Source organism: Salmo salar, chromosome ssa05, assembly GCF_905237065.1.
Source record: "Salmo salar chromosome ssa05, Ssal_v3.1, whole genome shotgun sequence".
Lineage (NCBI taxonomy): Eukaryota > Metazoa > Chordata > Actinopteri > Salmoniformes > Salmonidae > Salmo > Salmo salar.
Genome location: NC_059446.1, coordinates 75,609,825 through 75,632,943, shown reverse-complemented (window position 1 = coordinate 75,632,943; position 23,119 = coordinate 75,609,825). Strand labels below are relative to the sequence as shown.

General features: G+C 43.5%; 2 protein-coding genes and 1 pseudogene across 4 annotated transcripts; 2 read left to right on the top strand and 1 right to left on the bottom strand.

Moving 5' to 3' along the window:
* LOC106590740 (tripartite motif-containing protein 46-like) overlaps positions 1-15,397 on the bottom strand; it is a 30,303-nt pseudogene extending 14,906 nt beyond the window's left edge.
* Positions 15,398-16,553: 1,156 nt separating this feature from the next.
* Positions 16,554-19,486, top strand: tm107 (Transmembrane protein 107). 3 transcript variants are annotated; one of them, NM_001141010.1, is given in 7 exon segments: positions 16,611-16,809; positions 17,073-17,198; positions 17,418-17,485; positions 17,647-17,747; positions 18,205-18,301; positions 18,541-18,584; positions 18,708-19,486. In NM_001141010.1, coding segments are annotated over 6 exon segments (450 nt in total). In that variant the 5' UTR covers positions 16,611-16,809; positions 17,073-17,111; the 3' UTR covers positions 18,761-19,486.
* Positions 19,487-19,616: 130 nt separating this feature from the next.
* Positions 19,617-22,921, top strand: kcp2 (Keratinocytes-associated protein 2). The gene is given in 5 exon segments (NM_001140758.2): positions 19,617-19,737; positions 20,269-20,423; positions 21,136-21,199; positions 21,368-21,434; positions 22,342-22,921. Coding segments are annotated over 5 exon segments (411 nt in total). The 5' UTR covers positions 19,617-19,733; the 3' UTR covers positions 22,463-22,921.
* Positions 22,922-23,119: the final 198 nt, after the last annotated feature.

Here is a 23,119-nt window from a genome sequence, read left to right as displayed (position 1 = left end):
GCCAGGTTAGCTAGTGTTAGCTAGCTACATAGTTGCCTCTGTATCATGATAAGGTGTAGCACTGAAACTATCGAGGTTACCTAGCCAGCTACACTTTCAAACAAAGTCAACAACGCAGCCACTGCTAGCTAGCCTACTTTACCAGCCAGCAGTACTGTATCATTTTAGTCATTTTTAGTCAATAAGTTGTCTTTGTCATAGTTTGTCATAGTTTGATAATTGTGTAGTTTAGAGTAATTATCGAGGTTAGCTGGCCAGCTATTTTCGTCCCCCGCGACGTCATTTCCAAACCTAGCCAACTATTACCGACGACCAGCATTGTAGAAACAAAATACATTACAAAGGAGCGGCAGCCTCTGGAACTGCCGGTCTGCGGCCAACAAGGCAGAGTTCATCTCAGCCTATGCTACCCTCCAGTCCCTCGACTTCTTGGCGCTGACGGAAACATGGATTACCACAGATAACACTGCTACTCCTACTGCTCTCTCCTCGTCTGCCCACGTGTTCTCGCACACCCCGAGAGCTTCTGGTCAGCGGGGTGGTGGCACTGGGATCCTCATCTCTCCCAAGTGGACATTCTCTCTCTCTCTCCCCTGACCCATCTGTCTATCGCCTCCTTTGAATTCCATGCTGTCACAGTTACCAGCCCTTTCAAGCTTAACATCCTTATCATTTATCGCTCTCCAGGTTCCCTTGGAGAGTTCATCAATGAGCTTGACGCCGTGATAAGTTCCTTTCCTGAGGATGGCTCACCTCTCACAGTTCTGGGTGACTTTAACCTCCCCACGTCTACCTTTGACTCATTCCTCTCTGCCTCCTTCTTTCCACTCCTCTCCTCTTTTGACCTCACCCTCTCACCGTCCCCCCCTACTCACAAGGCAGGCAATACGCTTGACCTCATCTTTACTAGATGCTGTTCTTCCACTAATCTCATTGCAACTCCCCTCCAAGTCTCCGACCACTACCTTGTATCCTTTTCCCTCTCGCTCTCATCCAACACTTCTCACTCTGCCCCTACTCGGATGGTATTGCGCCGTCCCAACCTTCGCTCTCTCTCCCCCGCTACTCTCTCCTCTTCCATCCTATCATCACTTCCCTCTGCTCAAACCTTCTCCAACGTATCTCCTGATTCTGCCTCCTCAACCCTCCTCTCCTCCCTTTCTGCATCCTTTGACTCTCTATGTCCCCTATCCTCCCGGCCGGCTCGGTCCTCCCCTCCTGCTCCGTGGCTCGACGACTCATTGCGAGCTCACAGAACAGGGCTCCGGGCAGCCGAGCGGAAATGGAGGAAAACTCGCCTCCTGCGGACCTGGCATCCTTTCACTCCCTCCTCTCTACATTTTCCTCTTCTGTCTCTGCTGCTAAAGCCACTTTCTACCACACTAAATTCCAAGCATCTGCCTCTAACCCTAAGAAGCTCTTTGCCACCTTCTCCTCCCTCCTGAATCCTCCTCCCCCTCCCCTCCCCTCCCCCTCCCTCTCTGCGGATGACTTCGTCAACCATTTTGAAAAGAAGGTCGACGACATCCGATCCTCGTTTGCTAAGTCAAACGACACCGCTGGTCCTGCTCACACTGCCCTACCCTGTGCTTTGACCTCTTTCTCCCCTCTCTCTCCAGATGAAATTTCGCATCTTGTGACGGCCGGCCGCCCAACAACCTGCCCGCTTAACCCTATTTCCGGAGACCTTCTCCCTTACCTCACCTCGCTCATCAACTCATCCTTGACCGCTGGCTATGTCCCTTCCGTCTTCAAGAGAGCGAGAGTTGCACCCCTTCTGAAAAAACCTACACTCGATCCCTTCGATGTCAACAACTACAGACCAGTATCCCTTCTTTCTTTTCTCTCCAAAACTCTTGAACGTGCCGTCCTTGGCCAGCTCTCCTGCTATCTCTCTCAGAATGACCTTCTTGATCCAAATCAGTCAGGTTTCAAGACTGGTCATTCAACTGAGACTGCTCTTCTCTGTGTCACGGAGGCGCTCCGCACTGCTAAAGCTAACTCTCTCTCCTCTGCTCTCATCTTTCTAGATCTATCGGCTGCCTTTGATACTGTGAACCATCAGATCCTCCTCTCCACCCTCTCCGAGTTGGGCATCTCCGGCGCGGCCCACGCTTGGATTGCGTCCTACCTGACAGGTCGCTCCTACCAGGTGGCATGGCGAGAATCTGACTCCGCACCACGTGCTCTCACCACTGGTGTCCCCCAGGGCTCTGTTCTAGGCCCTCTCCTATTCTCGCTATACACCAAGTCACTTGGCTCTGTCATATCCTCACGTGGTCTCTCCTATCAGTGCTACGCAGACGACACACAATTAATCTTCTCCTTTCCCCCTTCTGATAACCATGTGGCGAATCACATCTCTGCATGTCTGGCAGACATATCAGTGTGGATGACGGATCACCACCTCAAGCTGAACCTCTGCAAGACGGAGCTGCTCTTCCTCCCGGGGAAGGACTGCCCGTTCCATGATCTCGCCATCACGGTTGACAACTCCATTGTGTCCTCCTCCCAGAGTGCTAAGAACCTTGGCGTGACCCTGGACAACACCCTGTTGTTCTCCACTAACATCAAGGCGGTGACCCGATCCTGTAGGTTCATGCTCTACAACATTCGCAGAGTACGACCCTGCCTCACACAGGAAGCGGCGCAGGTCCTAATCCAGGCACTTGTCATCTCCCGTCTGGATTACTGCAACTCGCTGTTGGCTGGGCTCCCTGCCTGTGCCATTAAACCCCTACAACTCATCCAGAACGCCGCAGCCCGTCTGGTGTTCAACCTTCCCAAGTTCTCTCACGTCACCCCGCTCCTCCGCTCTCTCCACTGGCTTCCAGTTGAAGCTTGCATCCGCTACAAGACCATGGTGCTTGCCTACGGAGCTGTGAGGGGAACGGCACCTCCGTACCTTCAGGCTCTGATCAGGCCCTACACCCAAACAAGGGCACTGTGTTCATCCACCTCTGGCCTGCTCGCCTCCCTACCTCTGAGGAAGCACAGTTCCCGCTCAGCCCAGTCAAAACTGTTCGCTGCTCTGGCACCCCAATGGTGGAACAAGCTCCCTCACGACGCCAGGACAGCGGAGTCAATCACCACCTTCCGGAGACACCTGAAACCCAACCCCACCTCTTTAAGGAATACCTAGGATAGGATAAAGTAATCCTTCTAAAACCCCCCCCCTTAACCTGATATGGCTAGGGGGCAGTATTTTCACGGCCGGATAAAAAAACGTACCCGATTTAATCTGATTATTACTCCTGCCCAGAAAATAGAATATGCATATAATTATTGGCTTTGGATAGAAAACACCCTAAAGTTTCTAAAACTGTTTGAATGGTGTCTGTGAGTATAACAGAACTCATATGGCAGGCAAAAACCTGAGAAGATTCCATACAGGAAGTGACCTGTCTGACAAGTTCTTGTTCATCTTGGCTCTTTTTATTGAAGACTGAGGATCTTTGCTGTAACGTGACACTTCCTACGGCTCCCATAGGCTCTCAGAACCCGGGAAAAAGCTGAATGATATCGAGGCAGCCTCTGGCTGAAACACATTATCGCCTTTGGTAAGTGGCCGATCAGAGGACAATGGGCTTAGGCGCATGCACGAGTCGACCCCATGCTTTATTTTCTTTCGTCTTTTTACCTAAACGCAGATTCCCGGTCGGAATATTATCGCTTTTTTACGAGAAAAATTGCATAAAATTTGATTTTAAACAGCGGCTGACATGCTTCAAAGTACGGTAATGGAATATTTAGAATTTTTTTGTCACGAAATGCGTCGTGCTCGTCACCCTTATTTACCATTCGGATAGTGTCTTGAACGCACGAACAAAACGCCGCTATTTGGATATAACAATGGATTATTTGGGACCAAACCAACATTTGTTATTGAAGTAGAAGTCCTGGGAGTGCATTCTGACGAAGAACAGCAAAGGTAATAACATTTTTCTTATAGTAAATCTGACTTTGGTGAGTGCTAAACTTGCTGGGTGTCTAAATAGCTAGCCCTGTGATGCCGGGCTATCTACTGAGAATATTGCAAAATGTGCTTTCACCGAAAAGCTATTTTAAAATCGGACATAGCGAGTGCATAGAGGAGTTCTGTATCTATAATTCTTAAAATAATTGTTATGTTTTTTGTGAACGTTTATCGTGAGTAATTTAGTAAATTCACCGGAAGTTTGCGGGGGGTATGCTAGTTCTGAACGTCACATGCTAATGTAAAAAGCTGGTTTTTGATATAAATATGAACTTGATTGAACTAAACATGCATGTATTGTATAACATAATGTCCTAGGGGTGTCATCTGATGAAGATCATCAAAGGTTAGTGCTGCATTTAGCTGTGGTTTGGATTTATGTGACATTATATGCTAGCTTGAAAAATGGGTGTCTGATTATTTCTGGCTGGGTACTCTGCTGACATAATCTAATGTTTTGCTTTCGTTGTAAAGCCTTTTTGAAATCGGACAGTGTGGTTAGATAAAGGAGAGTCTTGTCTTTAAAATGGTGTAAAATAGTCATATGTTTGAAAAATTGAAGTTTTTGTATTTTTGAGGAATTTGTAATTCGCGCCACGCCCATCATTGGCTATTGGAGCAGGTGTTCCGCTAGCGGAACGTCTAGATGTAAAAGGTTAAAAGATTTAGATGCACTATTGTAAAGTGGTTGTTCCACTGGATATCATAAGGTGAATGCATCAATTTGTAAGTCGCTCTGGATAAGAGCGTCTGCTAAATGACTTAAATGTCAAATGTAAATGAAACAGGTAGAGGAGAGAGAGAGAGTGACTGTAGAGGACACTGGTGAAGAGAAAAATAGAGAGAGAGTGAGAGGTACTGTAGAGGAAACAGATGAAGAAGTTATAGAGATAGTGACTGTAGATGAAACAGGTAAAGACGTTATAGAGATAGTGACTGTAGAGGAAACAGGTAAAGAAGTTATAGAGATAGTGACTGTAGAGGAAACAGGTGAGGAGAGAGAGAAGTACTGTAGATGAAACAGGTAAAGAAGTTATAGAGATAGTGACTGTAGAGGAAACAGGTTTAGGAGAGAGAGAGGTACTGCGGATGAAACAGGTAAAGAAGTTATAGAGATAGTGACTGTAGAGGAAACAGGTGAGGAGAGAGAGAAGTACTGTAGATGAAACAGGTAAAGAAGTTATAGAGATAGTGACTGTAGAGGAAACAGGTTTAGGAGAGAGAGAGGTACTGCGGATGAAACAGGTAAAGAAGTTATAGAGATAGTGACTGTAGATGAAACAGGTGAGGAGAGAGAGAGAGGTATTGTAGATGAAACAGGTAAAGAAGTTATAGAGATTGTAGATGAAACATGTGAAGGTATTGTAGATGAAACATGTGAAGGCCAGAGAGTGGTACTGTGGAGGAAACAGGTGCAGGCCAGAGAGAGAGGTACTGTAGAGGAAACAGGTGGTGAAGGAGAAAGAGAGAGGCACTGTAGAGGAAACAGGTGAAGAGAGAGAGAGAGGGAGGTACTGTGGAGGAAACAGATGAAGAAGTTATAGAGATAGAGACTGTAGAGGAAACAGGTGAAGAAGTTATAGAGATAGTGACTGTAGAGGAAACAGGTGAAGAAGTTATAGAGATAGTGACTGTAGAGGAAACAGGTGGAGGAGAGAGAGAGGTACTGTAGATGAAACAGGTAAAGAAGTTATAGAGATAGTGACTGTAGAGGAAACAGTTAAAGAAGTTATAGAGATAGTGACTGTAGAGGAAACAGGTGAAGAAGTTATAGGGATAGTGACTGTAGATGAAATAGGTAAGGAGAGAGAGAGAGGTATTGTAGATGAAACAGGTAAAGAAGTTATAGAGATAGTGACTGTAGAGGAAACAGGTAAAGACGTTATAGAGATAGTGACTGTAGAGGAAACAGCTAAATAAGTTATAGAGATAGTGACTGTAGAGGAAACAGGTGAATGAGAGAGAGAGGTACTGCAGATGAAACAGACAAAGAAGTTATAGAGATAGTGACTGTAGAGGAAACAGGTGAAGAGAGAAAGAGAGAGAGAGAGGTACTGTAGATGAAACAGGTAAAGAAGTTATAGAGATAGTGACTGTAGAGGAAACAGGTGAAGAGAGAAAGAGACAGGTACTGTAGATGAAACAGGTAAAGAAGTTATAGAGATAGTGACTGTAGAGGAAACAGGTGAAGAGAGAAAGAGACAGGTACTGTAGATGAAACAGGTAAAGAAGTTATAGAGATAGTGACTGTAGAGGAAACAGGTGAAGAGAGAAAGAGACAGGTACTGTAGATGAAACAGGTAAAGAAGTTATAGAGATAGTGACTGTAGAGGAAACAGGTGAAGAGAGAAAGAGACAGGTACTGTAGATGAAACAGGTAAAGAAGTTATAGAGATAGTTATAGATACAGAGAAGAGGGAAATACAGGACAAAAACAGCAATTTCATGAACATAGTTAACCCTTACATACACCCCCAAATACTACGTAAACACACACACACACACACACACACACACACACACACACACACACACACACACACACACACACACACACACACACACACACACATACCTTGGGTCTGAAGTTGTTGGTGGGCAGTATGTGTTCGTGCTGGGAGCGGAGCGTACCCCAGGGGTGGTAGAGCTTGAAACACTCGTTGCAGAAGTTGGACCTGCAGTCAGCACAGCCCTTAGTGGCCTCCAAGGACTGAGGAGCCTTACAGAAGCCACACATTATAGCCACGCTGCCCAGGCTCACTGTGTGTCTGTACCTGGAGGCAGACAGGGGGGAGAAACAGTGGAGAGGGTGGGGGTTGATACAAAAAGAGGAGAGTGAGAGAACACAGAGCAACATTAAGCCATAATGATGTCACTGTCCAAGATCACTGTAGAGAGAGAGAGAGAGAGAGAGAGAGAGAGAGATTGGACGTGGGTTAGGTAAATTAGGAAGGGGGGATGAGAGGTGAGAAAGAGAGGGGGAATGAGCTAAATGTGGTACTGTACGTTCTGTTCTGTCCTCTTCTGCTCTGCTTTCAGATGTATGTTGTTTTAAATGTTATCCAACTTCCTGACCTGGATCCTTCAGCTGTGTTCTGTGTTCCTGCAGACTGCACTGTTTCTACTTCCAGTGAGCTATGGACTCTCAACATGCCCAGTCACGCTTTACTGACAGAGACAACCCATCCTCCAGGGGAGAGAGAGAGCAGCTGCTGCAAACTCCTCTCAAACAACAATGGCTATTCTCCCTCCCTCCTTCTCTCTCTCTTTCATCCCAATTCTTTCCTACTCTCTCCCTATACCTCTCCCAAATCTCTCTTCCATCCTCTCTCTGTGAATCTCAGTAGTCTATAAAGGCCTCCTCTCTTCCTCTTTTTCAGATCACTACTAATGAAGGAAAGAAAACAAGGAAAGGAGGCTATTTATGAGAATCACAATGTCTATGTGTTTGTCTCTTGAAGCATTCAGAACTTCAACTTGTTGTTCAGAAAGTCCATTTGATGTTCGTGTGAATTATGAAGTCACCTCAGCTTCCCAGTTCCCACACACTCAGCTCGTTAGGCCCAGCTTCGGGGGGGGGGATTCTCCCCATACCAAAAACAATGATTTTCTGTCCCATTTATAAAGCACTATTGACTTTTCCTTCTTTCTGTGCTTATCTTTTTTTCCTGCAGGATTGGTTCAGAACCTACATTCCTCTGTAAGTAAGTGAGCAACTCTCTCTACGTGTCTGTTTGTCTGTCTGTCTGTCCGTTTATCTGTGTGTGTGTGTGTGTGTGTGTGTGTGTGTGTGTGTGTGTGTGTGTGTGTGTGTGTACCTCTCTACGATGCGTTCCAAGGTGAGATTCCTGAGGCAATCGGTCAGTCCTCTCTCCCCCAGCTCCACCTCTTTGTGACAGGACGGACAGGGGAACAGCATGGGGGCAGGAGACATGTCCTTACGACGACGCCCAGGGTACGTCCCAAAACCTGAGAGGTGGGGGGAGGAGGGGAGAGGAGGGGGTACGTTTGGAGAGGGAGAGAGGAGACAGAAAGTAATCAGTATGAGTGTGATAGTTCCAACACAGTTTGATAGAACTACAGCCATACTTTTCTATCCCCTGACTGCACTGCACACTACATGCTGACACAGACAGAAATGGCTGCTTCACACCTAGAACACCTGCTAGTTCAAACACACACACACACACACACACACACACACTCTACTGCCCCCCAACTCTCTCTCAACATAAATAATAAATATGTCATATGAACATTTCATGTGTCTTTGAAGTGTTGTGATGTATGAACCAGTCATATACACTGCATCTACAAAACATTAGGAACACCTGCTCATTCCCTGACATAGACTGAACAGGTGAATCCAGGTGAAAGATATGATCCCTTATTGATGTCACTTGTTAAATCCACTTCAATCAGTGTAGATGAAGGGGAGGAGACAGGTTAAAGAAGGATTGTAATCCTTGAGACAATTGAGACATGGATTGTGTATGTGTGCCATCCAGAGGGTGCATGAGCAAGACAAAAGATTTAAGTGCCTTTAAACGGGGTATGGTAGTAGGTGTCAGGCGCACCAGTTTGTGTCAAGAACTGCAACGTTTCTGGGTTTTTACGCTGAACAGTTTCCTGTGTGTTTCAAGAATGGTCCACCACCCAAAGGACATCCAGCCAACTTGACACAACTGTGGAAAGCATTGGAGTCAACACGGACCAGCATCCAAGTGAAATGCTTTCGACACCTTGAATTAAAGGCTGTTCTGAGGGCAAAAGGGGGTTCCTAATGTTTAGTATACTCTGTGTATATAGAGAGTTGGGCCATTGCAGTTGAATGTTCCGAGAGCGACTCTTTCTCCTACATACAGTTGAAGTCGGAAGTTTACATACACTTAGGTTGGAGTCATTAAAACTCATTTTTCAACCACTCCACGAATGTCTTGTTAACAAACTATAGTTTTGGCAAGTCGGTTAGGACATCTACTTTGTCCATGACACAAGTAGTTTTTCCAACAATTGTTTACAGACAGATTATTTCACTTATAATTCACTGTATCACAATTCCAGTGGGTCAGAAGTTTACATACACTAAGTTGACTGTGCCTTTAAACAGCTTGGAAAATTCCAGAAAATGATGTCATGGCTTTAGAAGCTTCTGATAGGCTAATTGACATAATTTGAGTCAATTGGAGGTGTACCTGTGGATGTATTTCAAGGCCTCCTTCAAACTCAGTACCTCTGCTTGACATCATGGGAAAATCAAAAGAATTCAGCAAAGAGCTCAGAAAACAAATTGTTGACCTCCACAAGTCTGGTTCATCCTTGGGAGCAATTTCCAAACGCCTGAAGGTACCACGTTCGTCTGTACAAACAATAGTACGCAAGTATAAACACCATGGGACCACGCAGCCGCCATACCGCTCAGGAAGGAGACACGTTCTGTCTCCTAGAGATGGACGTACTTTGGTGCGAAAAGTGCAAATCAATCTCAGAATAACAGCAATGACCCCAAGCATACTTCCAAAGTTGTGGCAAAATGGCTTAAGTACAACAAAGTCAAGGTATTGGAGTTGCCATCACAAAGCCCTGACCTCAATCCAATAGAAAATTTGTGGGCAGAACTGAAAAAGCGTGTGCGAGCAATCAGGCCTACAAACCTGACTCAGTTACACCAGCTCTGTCAGGAGGAATGGGCCAAAATTCACCCAACTTATTGTGGTTAGCTTTTGGAAGGCTACCTGAAACGTTTGACCCAAGATAAACAATTTAAAGGCAATGCTACCAAATACTAATTGAGTTTATGTAAACTTCTGACCCACTGGGAATGTGATGAAAGAAATAAAAGATGAAATAAATAATTCTCTCTACTATTATTCTGACATTTCACATTCTTAAAATAAAGTGGTGATCCTAACTGACCTAAGACAGGGAATTTTTACTAGGATTAAATGTCAGGAATTGTGAAAAACTGAGTTTGAATGTATTTGGCTAAGGTGTATGTAAACTTCCGACTTCAACTATGGCTATTGGTAAGTGATAATTGACACGTCCAAATTGTGTTTTTTATTTTTTCAAAACCAACGAAGACACACCAACACTGTACAGACTTGGATGCACATTATGCAGAATGGTAATCAATAAAAACGTATTTTAAATTCACAGTTCTGTTTTGTTTGTTTACAGCAGGTCATTTCATAGGGAACTATAGGAGGAGCTCTCATATTGTTACATCATCAACATTTAGAGAATAAATACGCTAACATGGCAGATGTTCTAAAACCTGGCCGAACTGTTTGATATACAGTTCCAGTCAAACTTTTAGACACACCTACTCATTCAAGGGTTTTTCTTTATTTTTACTATTTTCTACAATGTAGAATAATAGTGAAGACATCAAAACTATCAAATAACACATATGGAATCATGTAGTAACCAAAAAAGTGTTAAACAAATCAAAATATATTTAATATTTGAGATTCTTCAAAGTACCCACCCTTTGCCTTAATGACAGCTTTTCACACTCTTGGCATTCTCTCAACCAGCTTCATGAGGTAGTCACCTGGAATGCATTTCAATTAACAGGTGTGCTTTATTAAAAGTTAATGTGTGGAATTTATTTCCTTCTTAATGTGTTTGAGCCGATCAGTTGTGTTGTGACAAGGTAGAGGTGGTATACAGAAGATAGCCCTATTTGGTAAAATACCAAGTCCATATTATGGCAAGAACAGCTCAAATAAGCAAAGACAAATGACAGTCCATCATTACTTTAATACTTGAAGGTTAGTCAATCCGGAAAACTTCAAGAACTTTGAAAGTTTCTTGAAGTGCAGTCGCAAAAAACATCAAGGGCTATGAAGAAACTGGCTCTCATGAGAACCGCCACAGGAAAGGAAGACCCAGAGGTACCTCTGCTGCAGAGGATAAGTTCATTAGAGTTACCAGCCTCAGATTGCAGCCCAAATAAATGCTTCGCAGAGTTCAAGTAGCAGACACATCTCAACATCAACTGTTCAGAGGAGACTGCGTGAATCAGGCCTTCATGGTCAAATTGCTGCAAAGAAACCCCTACTAAAGGACACCAATAATAAGAAGAGACTTGCTTGGGCCAAGAAACACGAGCAATGGACATTAGACCGGTGGAAATCTGTCCTTTGGTCTGATGAGTCTGTCACGACTTCCGCCGAAGTCGGTCCCTCTCCTTGTTCCGGCGGCGAGCGGCGGTCCACGTCACCGGTCTTCTAGCCATTGCCGATCAACTTTTAATTTTCCTTTCGTTTTGTCTTTGTCTAACACACCTGGTTTCAATTCCCCAATTACATGTTCATTATTTAACCCTCTGTTTTCCCCATGGTTTTTGTGCGTGTTTGTTCGTTGTTAAGTGGTCGAGATTTCTGTGAGCTGGTGTGTTTCCCTGCGTGGAATTATTTTGTTGTTTTATTCGAGTAAAGGAAGTTTTTTTACTCAGTTCTGTGTCCTGCGCCTGACTCCGTCCTACCCGCTGCACACTGACACTTGACAGAGTCCAAATTTGGGATTTTTGTTACCAACCGCCGTGTCTTTGTGAGACGCAGAGTAGGTGAACGGATGATCTCCGTATGTGTGGAGGAGGTGTGATGGTGCTTTGCATGTGACACTGTCTGTGATTTATTTAGAATTCAAGGCACACTTAATCAGCATGGCTACCACAGCATTCTGCAGCAATATGCCATCCCATCTGTTTTGCACTTAGTGGGACTATTATTTGTTTTTCAACAGGACAATGACCCAACACACCTCCAGACTGTGTAAGGACTATTTGACTAAGAAGGAGAGTGATGACCTCAACCCAATTTAGACGGTTCGGGATGAGTTGGACCGCAGAGTGAAGGAAAAGCAGCCAACAAGTGCTCAGCATATGTGGGAACTCCTTCTAGACTGTTGGGAAAGCATTCCAGGTGAAGCTGGTTGGGAGAATGCCAAGAGTGTGCAAAGCTGTCATCAACGCAAAGGGTAGCTACTTTGAAGAATCTGAAATATAAAATATATTTTTGATTTGTTTAACACTTTTTTGCTTACTACATGATTCATCCTGACTGGTTGCATCACTGCCTGGTATGGCAACTGCTCGGCCTCCGACCGCAAGGCACTACAGAGGGTCGTGCGTACGGCCCAGTACATCACTGGGGCCAAGCTTCCTGCCATCCAGGACCTCTATACCAGGCGTTGTCAGAGGAAGGCCCTAAAAATTGTCAAATACTCCAGCCACCCTAGTCATAGACTGTTTTCTCTGCTACCGCATGGCAAGCGGTACCGGAGCACCAAGTCGAGGTTCAAAAGGCTTCTTAACAGCTTCTACCCCCAAGCCATAACACTCCTGAACAGCTAATCAAAGGGCTACCCAGACCCCTCGTTTACGCTGCTGCTACTCTGTTTATAATCTATGCATAGTCACTTTAACTCTACCTACATGTACATATTACCTCAATTACCTCAATTAACCGGTGCCCCCACACATTGACTTTGTACTGGTACCCCCTGTATATATGTAACGCCCTGGCCATAGAGAACAAGAATAGACTTGACGAGTTTCAGAAGAAGGTTCTTTGTTTCTGGACATTTTGAGCCTGTAATCGAACCCACAAATGCTGATTCTCCAGATACTCAACTAGTCTAAAGAAGGTCAGTTTTATTGCATATTTAATCAGGACAACAGTTTTTAGCTGTGATAACATAATTGCAAAAGGGTTTTCTAATGATCAATTAGCCTTTGAAAAGGTTAAGCTTGGATTAGCTAACACAACGTGCCATTGAAACACAGGAATGATGGTTGCTGATAATGGCCCTATGTACGCCTATGTAGATATTCTGCCGATTCCAGCTACAATAGTCATTTACAACATTAACAATGTCTACACTGTATTTCTGATCAATTTGATGTTATTTTAATGGACAAAAAATGTGCTTTTCTTTCAAAAACAAGAACATTTCTAAGTGACCCCAAACTTTTGACTGGTAGTGTGTGAATATATATATATATATATATATATATATATATATATATATATATATATATATATATATATATAGCTTTGGTATGAACCATCTTCACTGGCCAGTAAAACAAAGTCAGATGCTGATCTGATGATGATGTCACTCTCATCTGCAGGCACTGGCACACAAGTGAGATCGACATCAGCATTCACACACACGTTAACCCACCTGGTCTGAGGACGCGGTCCAGGCGGTCGGTGGTCTTGGGCGGGGGTCTGCGTGCCCCGCGCGGGGAGCGTGTGTTGGGGGAGGCGGCCGGGGAGTTGGGCTCTGGGGGGAGGTCTGGGGGAGGGTATCCTCTCTGGATTAACACCTCAGCAGCACACAGCAGACACACACTGTGCTGGCACGGCAGGATGATGGGCTGCTTCACCATCTCAGTACACACTGGGCAATGCAGCTCCCGCTCCATACTCTTCATGTTAGACTGGAGGAGGAGAGAAGGAGGGAGGGGGGGATAAGGGGTTGGAGATAGAAGAGAGATGGGGAGAGGAGTTAGAGGAGCAGGGAGGGGGGAAGCAAATAAAGGGTGAGTGAGCAGGGGAGAGGGTGTGAGGGGAAAGAGGGGGAAGTGAAAACAGGAGTGAGAATGAGGCAGAGGAATAACTTAACTGCTCTAAATAGAGGGAGAGAGAGAGAGAGAGAGAGAGAGAACGAGATAAGAGAGAGGGAGAGAGAGATAGAGAGAAACAGCATCTTACATTATTGAACCATTCCTGGTTTAGAATTTATGTTGGACACATGAAAGGAGAAAGCAGGTGTGTGTGTGTGTATAAATACCCAGGCCAGGGCTGACTAAGGCGCCACAGCCAGTCTCCTTAAATATGAGTCTAATCACTTCATTCCAGCTCTGTCTGGCCAACAGCATGATGTAAACCCAGTATAGCTCTGTTGTAGAACTATTTGCTTGATTCTAACCTTCCTCAGTTCAGTTAACACAAGCCACCATGATGGTTAGAAGAGATTCATTTTATGGGAACAATGAATTACATTAAATTGGATTTCAACGCACAAAATAAGCTATATTACCGGGCAAGGTCTAGTCGACTTCACCTTCCCTAGGCCGGATGTAGAAATATCAATGGGATTCATGATAGGCCAAGGCTACTGGCTACCGGGAAAATTGCATTCACATCGATTAGGCTTCAATAAGAATGACTACACCTCTCTCTCTCGTCTATCAATGTGTTTTTCTTTCCCTGGCTCGGCCAGAATAGCCGGTGTCAGCGGGTCCTTTCCTTTCTGCGCTCTGGGGGGTTTCTGCACCTATGTGGCGCGAGAGCCAAGACCGCCGCCGCGTGCTGGCGCTCCCTGAATCCCGTTTCTATGGCGACAAACATCATCCGTTCCCTGCTCACGGTGTTGCGAGATAGCAAATCATATCATCGGACCACTTGTTTTTGTCTGTGCATGCTGGGGTACGCATTCGACCGATAGGCTTCAAAAATATATATATTGGCTATCTATTAAATCCTCCTTTCACCTTTACCTCCTACCTAGGTGTGTCAATAACCAGCCAATAGTGACCAGCCGCTGGCGTCAAGCCAAAGTGTTGGAGCCAAATACCACCCATTTCTAATTTATAGCTCAGACTTATTAATGAATGTCTGGTTCAATTTTAGTCAATCTAAGAACAAAAGCAGACCATTTCACATTGAAGAAAAATATAGCCTAAGAATAATGTATGAAGGATGATGAAATGTTGATGCCAAAATGGATGTGAAGGCCTCTATATCTTATATAGGCTAGCCTACGTGGCGTGCTGAAAACACAGTTTAACTAAAAACATTATGCAATATTAATAACATTATATATATATAGCTTAGCTGAGGCATTTCTCTCTGAACGGCCAGTTGAAATACAGGTAACCTTAACACATTTATGTTTGCTATAGCCTAGGTCTGGTGGCCTACAGAATAACAAAATAGGCTCCAGTCTCCACATCACATTTATGGTAAACAAATAGGTCTAATTAATCATCACCACACTTACGCTGATTTGAACGAGTGCGTCCATCATAGACGTAAACGCCTGTAGTTCTGCTTCAGCCATCCTTTAGGATCAAAACGCGGTGTCGATGCGAATGTAGCCTGGTCTGTCAAATTCACAATCGTAGCCTAGGCCTAGTAATATATTCAAATATGTTGTCCTAGGGTGAATAAAGAAAAACGTTAAAAGCTTGGTCAATCAACCATATGTAGCCAAGGTATAGGCTATCGCATATTAGTCTGACCGGATGTATATGGTCTGGAGTGCGCAGCGTTGACTTCTGTCCCATTCCACTGGGCTCGCGCTGATAAGGTGATGTTCAATAGTGGGGGATAGAGCGTGCGTGGTGATTTCTGCTGAGTGAAACAGGTTCAAATGCTCTCTCTCTATCTTAGTGTGTGTGCGTGTGCAGTGGCGGTTCTAGCTTGTATGCCTCCCTGGGCGAACCCACCCCCACCCCCCAAACGGTAATTTTATTCTGACATTTGGAACAACACAAATAAATAAACATAACATTTAAAACTATATTCAAATAAAAAATAAATACAAAAATAAGACTCATAAATAACAAAAATAAGTTACAAAGACAAATAGGAACAAATTTGGGTTGAATAAATCAAATGTATTTATATAGCCCTTCTTACATCAGCTGATATATCAAAGTCCTGTACAGAAACCCAGCCTAAAACCCCAAACAGCAAGCAATGCAGGTGTAGAAGCACGGTGGCTAGGAAAAACCCCCTATTAAAAGCAGCACTAAGGTCTAGGAGCACAAGGACAGATGCAGAGCCTCGGTCTGATGCCATTAAAAGGTCATTTACCACCTTCACAAGTGCAGTCTCAGTGCTAAAACCAGACTGAAGCATTTCGTATACATTGTTTGTCTTCAGGAAGGCAGAGTTGCAGTGCAACAGCTTTTTTTTTTTTTATTGAGAGGAATGGGAGATTCGATATAGGCCGATAGTTTTTTATATTTTCTGGTTCAAGGTTTGGCTTTTTCAAGAAAGGCTTTATTACTGCCAATTTTAGTGAGTTTGGTACACATCCGGTGGATAGAGAGCCATTTATTATGTTCAACATAGGAGGGCCAAGCACAGGAAGCAGCTCTTTCAGTAGTTTAGTTGGAATAGGGTCCAATATGCAGCTTGAAGGTTTAGAGGCCATGATTATTTTCATAATTGTGTCAAGAGATATAGTACTAAAACACTTGAGTGTCTCCCTTAATCCTAGGTCCTGGTAGAGTTGTGCAGACTCAGGACAACTGAATATACTGTACTCTATTCTACTGTATTTTAGTCAATGTCACTCCGACATTGCTCATCCTAATATTTATATAATTCTTAATTCCATTATTTTACTTTTAGATTTGTCTGTATTGTTGTGAATCGTTAGAAACTACTGCACTGTTGGAGCTAGGAACACAAGCATTTCCCTATACCCGCAATAACATCTGCTAAATATGTGTGACCAATAAAATTAGATTTTATTCTTGCCACTAGATGGCGACGTGAGATTATAAAACGCTACTAAAATGATGCGTTCACGAAGAAGTGTTCCTCATCCTCGTCTGTTTCCGTCATAAATCGTTAACGAAACTCTACGTTCTTGAACGCACCCCAGATTTAAATTGTTGTAGCAACGAGCTAAACCATGCCTGCAGCGTCTGTTGTTTCTAGTCCTAGACACAGTTGTTTCAATTAATGGTAAATAAATCATCAAATGTGGCTAGTTTTTGGCTACAAATATTGACTAACGAGTTGAACAACGTCGTATGTCCTGTATTGGGTACATTAGCTAGCTAAGTTAGCACTATCAAGGTAAGTGTGCGGATAATTTAGCTTATTTAATTGCTAATAGTAACGTTACTTAGTCTACAAATTGTATATAACGTGCTGTTAACGTTAAGACTACTCAAATGAATGTTAACGTTAGTAGTCTAGCTAACTAGCTAACATTTACAGCCAATATTGTATTGCATTGTAGCAGGCTCAAGTCAACACACGGATTTTGTTGTTTCTATTGGCAATATTAACATTAACGTTACTTGTCAACGTTTGCCTATTCCGCCTCTTTATTCTAGGTACCATAATAGCCATACAGACACATCTTTGCTGGAGCAATGTCTGCAGTCAGCAGCCTTGTCCCGGCTCGATTCCTGACTCTCACTGCTCACCTCGTCATCGTCATCACCATTTTCTGGTCACGGGTATGTTCACGAGTTCTGAGTACTGGCAAGGTTCTGGACAAACCATATCCTCTGTGTGTGACATGTCTCATGTCTGTATCTGGCATCTAGAAGACACCTGTTGTTGTTCACGACATCATCAACATGCTCTTCTATAATATATTGTGTTTGAACCGTGCTCAGAATCTAGTGACACTGTGTAGATCTATCTCTGAAATAATCATACTCATTGTCCCACAGGAGAACAATGTTGAAGCTTGCCTGCCTTTGGATTTCACACAGGACCAATACGACAAGGAGGACACCAAGTAAGCATCTTTCACCCAGGACAGGACTCCTAACCCTGCACACACACAGTCTATCCAAAAAGAACTGCTATAGGTTTTGATAAATCACTTGTCTTACACACTCTATCTTTCTCTCCTCTATTTTTCTCTCCTCTCTATCTTTCTCTGTCTCTCTCTTCTAGGTTGGTGGTAGCGTTGTCAGTCACCATGGGTCTGTTTGCTATAGAGCTGGCTGGCTTCTTCTCTGGTGTGTCTATGTTCAACTGCACCCAGGGCCTCCTCTGTATCCTTTACTTGTTCTCAACTCTTCCACAAAACCCTGTACATTACCAAAGTACATATAATGCATAGTACAGCAGTGGTCACCAGTCCTAGTCCTGGAGAACTACAGTTTGCTTTCGTTCTTGCTCAGTACTAATTTTGCGTGGCCAGTCACATCAACAAGTACGCTACTCAAGGTCTTGATGTTTTGTTGAGTAGCTGAGTGTTGGTGCTGGGCAAGAATGAAAGCCTGCACACAGTGTGTCTCCAGGAATAGTGAAGAACATGGGAGGGAATTGATAGATGTAAGCAATATGCAGGAAGTTATACCCTTCTTTCAGATCAGCAAGGGGACATTAATATGGACGCGGATATAAGGTTGACGAAGTAATCTTTTTATTGGTTTGGTTAAGATTCCCTGACTCAGGACTCCCTCCCCATACACCATCCATTCATCCATCTCTCCATCCACACACTAGCGACTGCAGCCCATGCCAGTGCCTCTGTGGCTCTGCTGTTCTTTCTGTTTGAACAATGGGCATGTGAAATATACTGGTGGATCCTTGCTTTCTGCAGGTCAGTGTGTGTGTGTGTGTGTGTGTGTGTGTGTGTGTGTGTGTGTGTGTGTGTGTGTGTGTGTGTGTGTGTGTGTGTGTGTGTGTGTGTGTGTGTGTGTGTGTGTGTGTGTGTGTGTGTGTGTGTGTGTGTGTGTGTGTGTGTGTGTGTGTGTGATTCTCAGAGATTTTGTTTCCCTGACTGATGTGTCCTCCAGCGTTGGCAGTGCATCTGTCTCCCTGTCTTTCTTTGTCTTCCAGAGATGGGAGTGTTGGACATACTGGGTTATTTTTGCCTTCTGCAGGTTTGTGTATGTGTGACAGACAGACAGACATCGTGTGTGTGTCCTGGAGTTATTTGGGTCATTTTTGCATCGTGCAGGTTGATACTTTGCTTATAATGCTGCCATCCTCTCTATCTCCTGTAGTGTTCTCCCTGCGTTTGTGGAGATCCTACTCTTCATCGCAGTGTTCGGACTGAAGAAGAAGCCACTATAACCGAGAGCAGTGTTTCACATCGATGTTCGGTCTGGAATGTAGTGTCCATCCTTCCCAGCACTTGTACACACCTGTCCAAGTGTGTGACACATTGTAACTGTTCAACAGTGTCAAGGAGACATAGCGGATGTTAGTGATGTTGGATGGTGATCGTAGTGACAAAGACAAAAGAGCTGGTTAAGATGTGGGTGGTCTAAGCTGCAGCATCCGATACGGTGACAGCATAGGTTTGAATCTGACTTTTGACACAACCTTTCTCTATCTATCCATCAATTTATTTATTTTAAGCTGTGGTCTGTGTTTCAGGATTCAACGGTTTTGTGGACTGTGGATGTTGTAGATGGAAACAGAGCTACTGTATGTACCAAGGCAGAGAGGACGATTTCTAAAAACTCCAGCGTAGTGAACCCAGTTGCTACTCTGAATGTATAGACACAAGTAACCATTTTTCTCTTCACCATGCTAAATGGTCCTGTGTACCATAGGATTTTAGTACCACCTTTTTAAAACGTTTACCTAAAAAAAATATGTTTAATCAAGCTGTAGCTATCCCAGTTTGTTTTGCATTTCATTGTAGAGTCACTTGTAATCCATTCCTTCCTTTTAAGATGCTTTTTAAATGAATCTAAAATGTGGTGATATCTGATGGTAGCTACACCCCTATATGTCAGTGTTATTCTTTTTTTATGATTAAAGTATTTTACCTGTGTAATCTAGTATTTATTTCATAAACCCCCCTTGAAAAATGTGTGCAGTGGGTGTGTCAGTCTTGACGCACGTTTTGCGTTGCTAGAGTCTGATTGGCACTTCACATGCGACTCCTACGTGTGCCACCTCTCACCAGTTCCGGGTAGCAGAAACGGAGCTTGTTCCTGGAGCTGCCTGTGTTTTGAAAGGATATCGAAAACGCATGATCTTTTGTGTCAGAAACGTAATTATTGATTAAATATCAAAAGATGGGTAAGTTCTGCAAGGCTACTGTTTAATTTTGATAAATGTTTGTGCGTTGAAAATAAGTATTGAGTGATAGAAAACGTAAAGGTATCTAGCTAACGATAGCTAGCTGTGTAACGGTAAGTTTGCAATTCATTGCTAACTTTGTTAGTTACGTAGGCTATTTTGTGCAGAATACACTTGCCAACAATATATATTTCTTCAGTTTAACGGTAGGTAGGCTGTGTTGTCAAAATGTATGATAAAGTTTTCTTGTAGCTACCTAGCTAGGTATTTTCAGTATTCGAGAGAGGGTGTTTCCACACGGAATCTTTCAAGAGTACACTGACGTGGCGTAAAGATTGCTGTTAGGATGCAGTGAAATGTTTCGTATAGGCTAGTTATTTTATGTTTCTCACTCAAATATGAAATATAAACCCAATTGTTGATATTATTATTCTGTTAGAATCTGGCATCTTCAGTCCAGCTGCAGCCCCTTAGATGATTGTGCTACTACTGTCACAAACTATGTGTAATCTGCCTCTCCCCTCCCTCCAGCGGTGAACACAGGCACGTCCCTGGTTCTGTCCAGTCTGTTCTCTGTGTTGGTGTTTGCTGGGATGCAGATGTTCAGCAGACAGCTGGGCTCTACAGAGTTGCTCACCATCCTGGGAGGCTTCCTGGGCTCTGTCCTCTTCATCTGCTCCCTCACTGTATCCTCCTTACACCAAAACACACCACAACATAGCAGCACTGCATACAATGCAGTCTAGGTAGACCTCAGATAGGCTTAGGGTTGTAAACTTGTCAGAGTAAGCTGTTTGTAAAGCAAGACAGCTAAAGTCTTTGTTTATGTTCTGTGCTCCCTTGAGTTCCCAAGTGATGGAAGCAGACAGTCAGTTGGTTGGTTCTATAGTCCACCTGCAGCACTGTGAGTCATGGTGGCAGGATTTTTTATTTCACATTTATTTAACCAAGTAGGCTAGTTGAGAACAAGTTCTCATTTACAACTGCGACCTGGCCAAGACTAAAGCAAAGCAGTTCGACACATACAACAACAGAGTTACACATGGAATAAACAAACATAGTCAATAATACAGTAGGAAAAAAAGTCTATATACAGTGTGTGCAAATGAGGTAAGATAAGGGAGGTAAGGCAATAAATAGGTCATGGTGGCGAAGTAATTACAATATAGCAATTAAACACGGGAGTGATTGATGTGCAGAAGATTAATGTGCAAGTAGAGATACTGGGGTGCAAAGGAGCAAGATAAATAAATACAGTATGGGGATGAATAAATACAGTATGGGGATAAATAAATACAGTAAGGATCACTGAATGTCTAAAGGTCTAATAAAGCCACCACATTAGGTGTCTCTTCTCTCCCACTGTGTGTTTCTCTCCTTAACCCTTTCTCCAACCAGGCCTTCAATAACCTGGAAAACCTCATCTTCGGCAAGGGATTCCAGGTCAAGATCTTCCCAGAGAGTAAGTCTGTCTTCACAACTACAGAGTGATGCATAGAATCTATTTCCTGTGTTTCACACACATTCACTGAGCCTCTTGTCATGTGTATGGGTACATCTGAGTAGTATAGCGGCTCAGCACGCACTCGGTCCTGTTTTAACGTGTGTTCATTTCTCTCCTCTCCACCAGTCCTGGTGTGCCTGTGCCTCTCTCTGTTTGCCTCTGGGCTGGTGCACCGTGTGTGTGTCACCACATGGTAAGTATGAACTCAGACTACTGACAAACCCAGGCGCACCAAACACAGAAACTCTTGACATCTGAACTCAGTGATGAAATTAAGGATTTATGGAATAACAGAGAGCCTATCCAACTGACAATCTCATAGAAAAAAATGGAAACTATTGGAACCAAGATTTAAAAATAACTGATATTGGCACAAGATGGAAGTAATGTTGGAACATAACTAATGACATTACAGTTAACAAAATGTATGCTTAATCCAGTATAAACTCATGTATTGAATTTATTATACAAGAGACAAAATTCACAAATTCTACAGGACAACAGCAGAGATGTCTAAAGTGTAAAACTACTAATGACTCTAATTCATGACCTTCTGGAAATGTTATAAAATCCAAAAGTTATGGGTGGAGTTGGAAAGACGGCTCAGAAGTATTACAATGTAAACAAGCTTTTAATTAGTCCGTCTGCATATTTAAAGACATGGCATATGAGGGTGCAGTGAGATACCCAATGGGTAGGACAATACTTTTCTCATCAATCATCTTAAAAAACATATACTTCAACTGGAAATCAACCAATCATCCGCTGTTCACGCAATGGAAAGGTCAAATGCTTTACTATCTTAAAATGGAAAGTGCGCAGGTGACAGAGAACCAAATTGGTGCCGTTTGAGGCCATGTGGCGGAAAGTGATACAGGCGCTGGAGATTAGTGGGTCTGGGCAGGAGTGATGTAGTTGATGTTTGTATGATGTCGTCGTTTGTTTGTGTATGTTTTGTTGATAAAATAACATCTTATAGGAAAAAAGGAATAGTGATGATAGTAACAGTACTACTATCAATGAACTTGGGGTGAAGTTTTTTTTCCTTCTCAAACCATATTGTGCTGTGCTGACTGTTTCATTTTGTTCTCTCTCTCCAGTCTGATATTCTCTCTGTTCGCCCTCTACTACATCAACAAAGTGTCTGCTGCTCTGTACCAGGCAGCCGTTCCCACGGTAATGCCAGCCAAGGCTGCCAGCAAGGGCAAGAAAAAGAACTAAGTCACTAGTTAGATCAAACTTTCATACCGTCATCCAATCAGCATCCACTACAACGGCTAACCAGGCAAGGGAGAAATGGTGTAGCTTAGCCAATGACAGCGTACCCCAGTTTCCTTTTTGTAGGTCGTCCAACCAGCATTCTTACATATTTTCCTTGACTTCTTAACTCTATGATCACTGATCTCCAAGGACTGGACATCTCTCAGCAGTATAGATAGCCGGAGACCTACCCAGCCCATCCATACACTGTTCTCAGCAGTCATGAGGCCTGGGGTGGAGGAAAGGAAGCAGTTTGGGATCTAGCCAGAATCATGTCTCTACATTCCCTACATCATCCCCATGTACTCAGCACTTGTTTCAAACTGCTTGTCTACAGATCCATATTTTTGATTGACGTCCTTTTTGTTACGGTATGAAAACTTTTGTTGTTGTTAATGAATTTGTAATTAAAACTCATTGAAAATAGTATCTGTCTCTAGATTTTTCTTGGTTTAAGCTACTTGAAACAGACAAGTCAAGGTAAGCACTGCTGCTTCAGTGCTGCTATGGGCAAAGTTCCCCTTATAGATGCTCCAGGTACACACACATCTGACATCCCTTTTAAAGAGCAACCATGTACTAAGATGCTTTAGCTCAAAGTTGTAGCACACCAGTGTA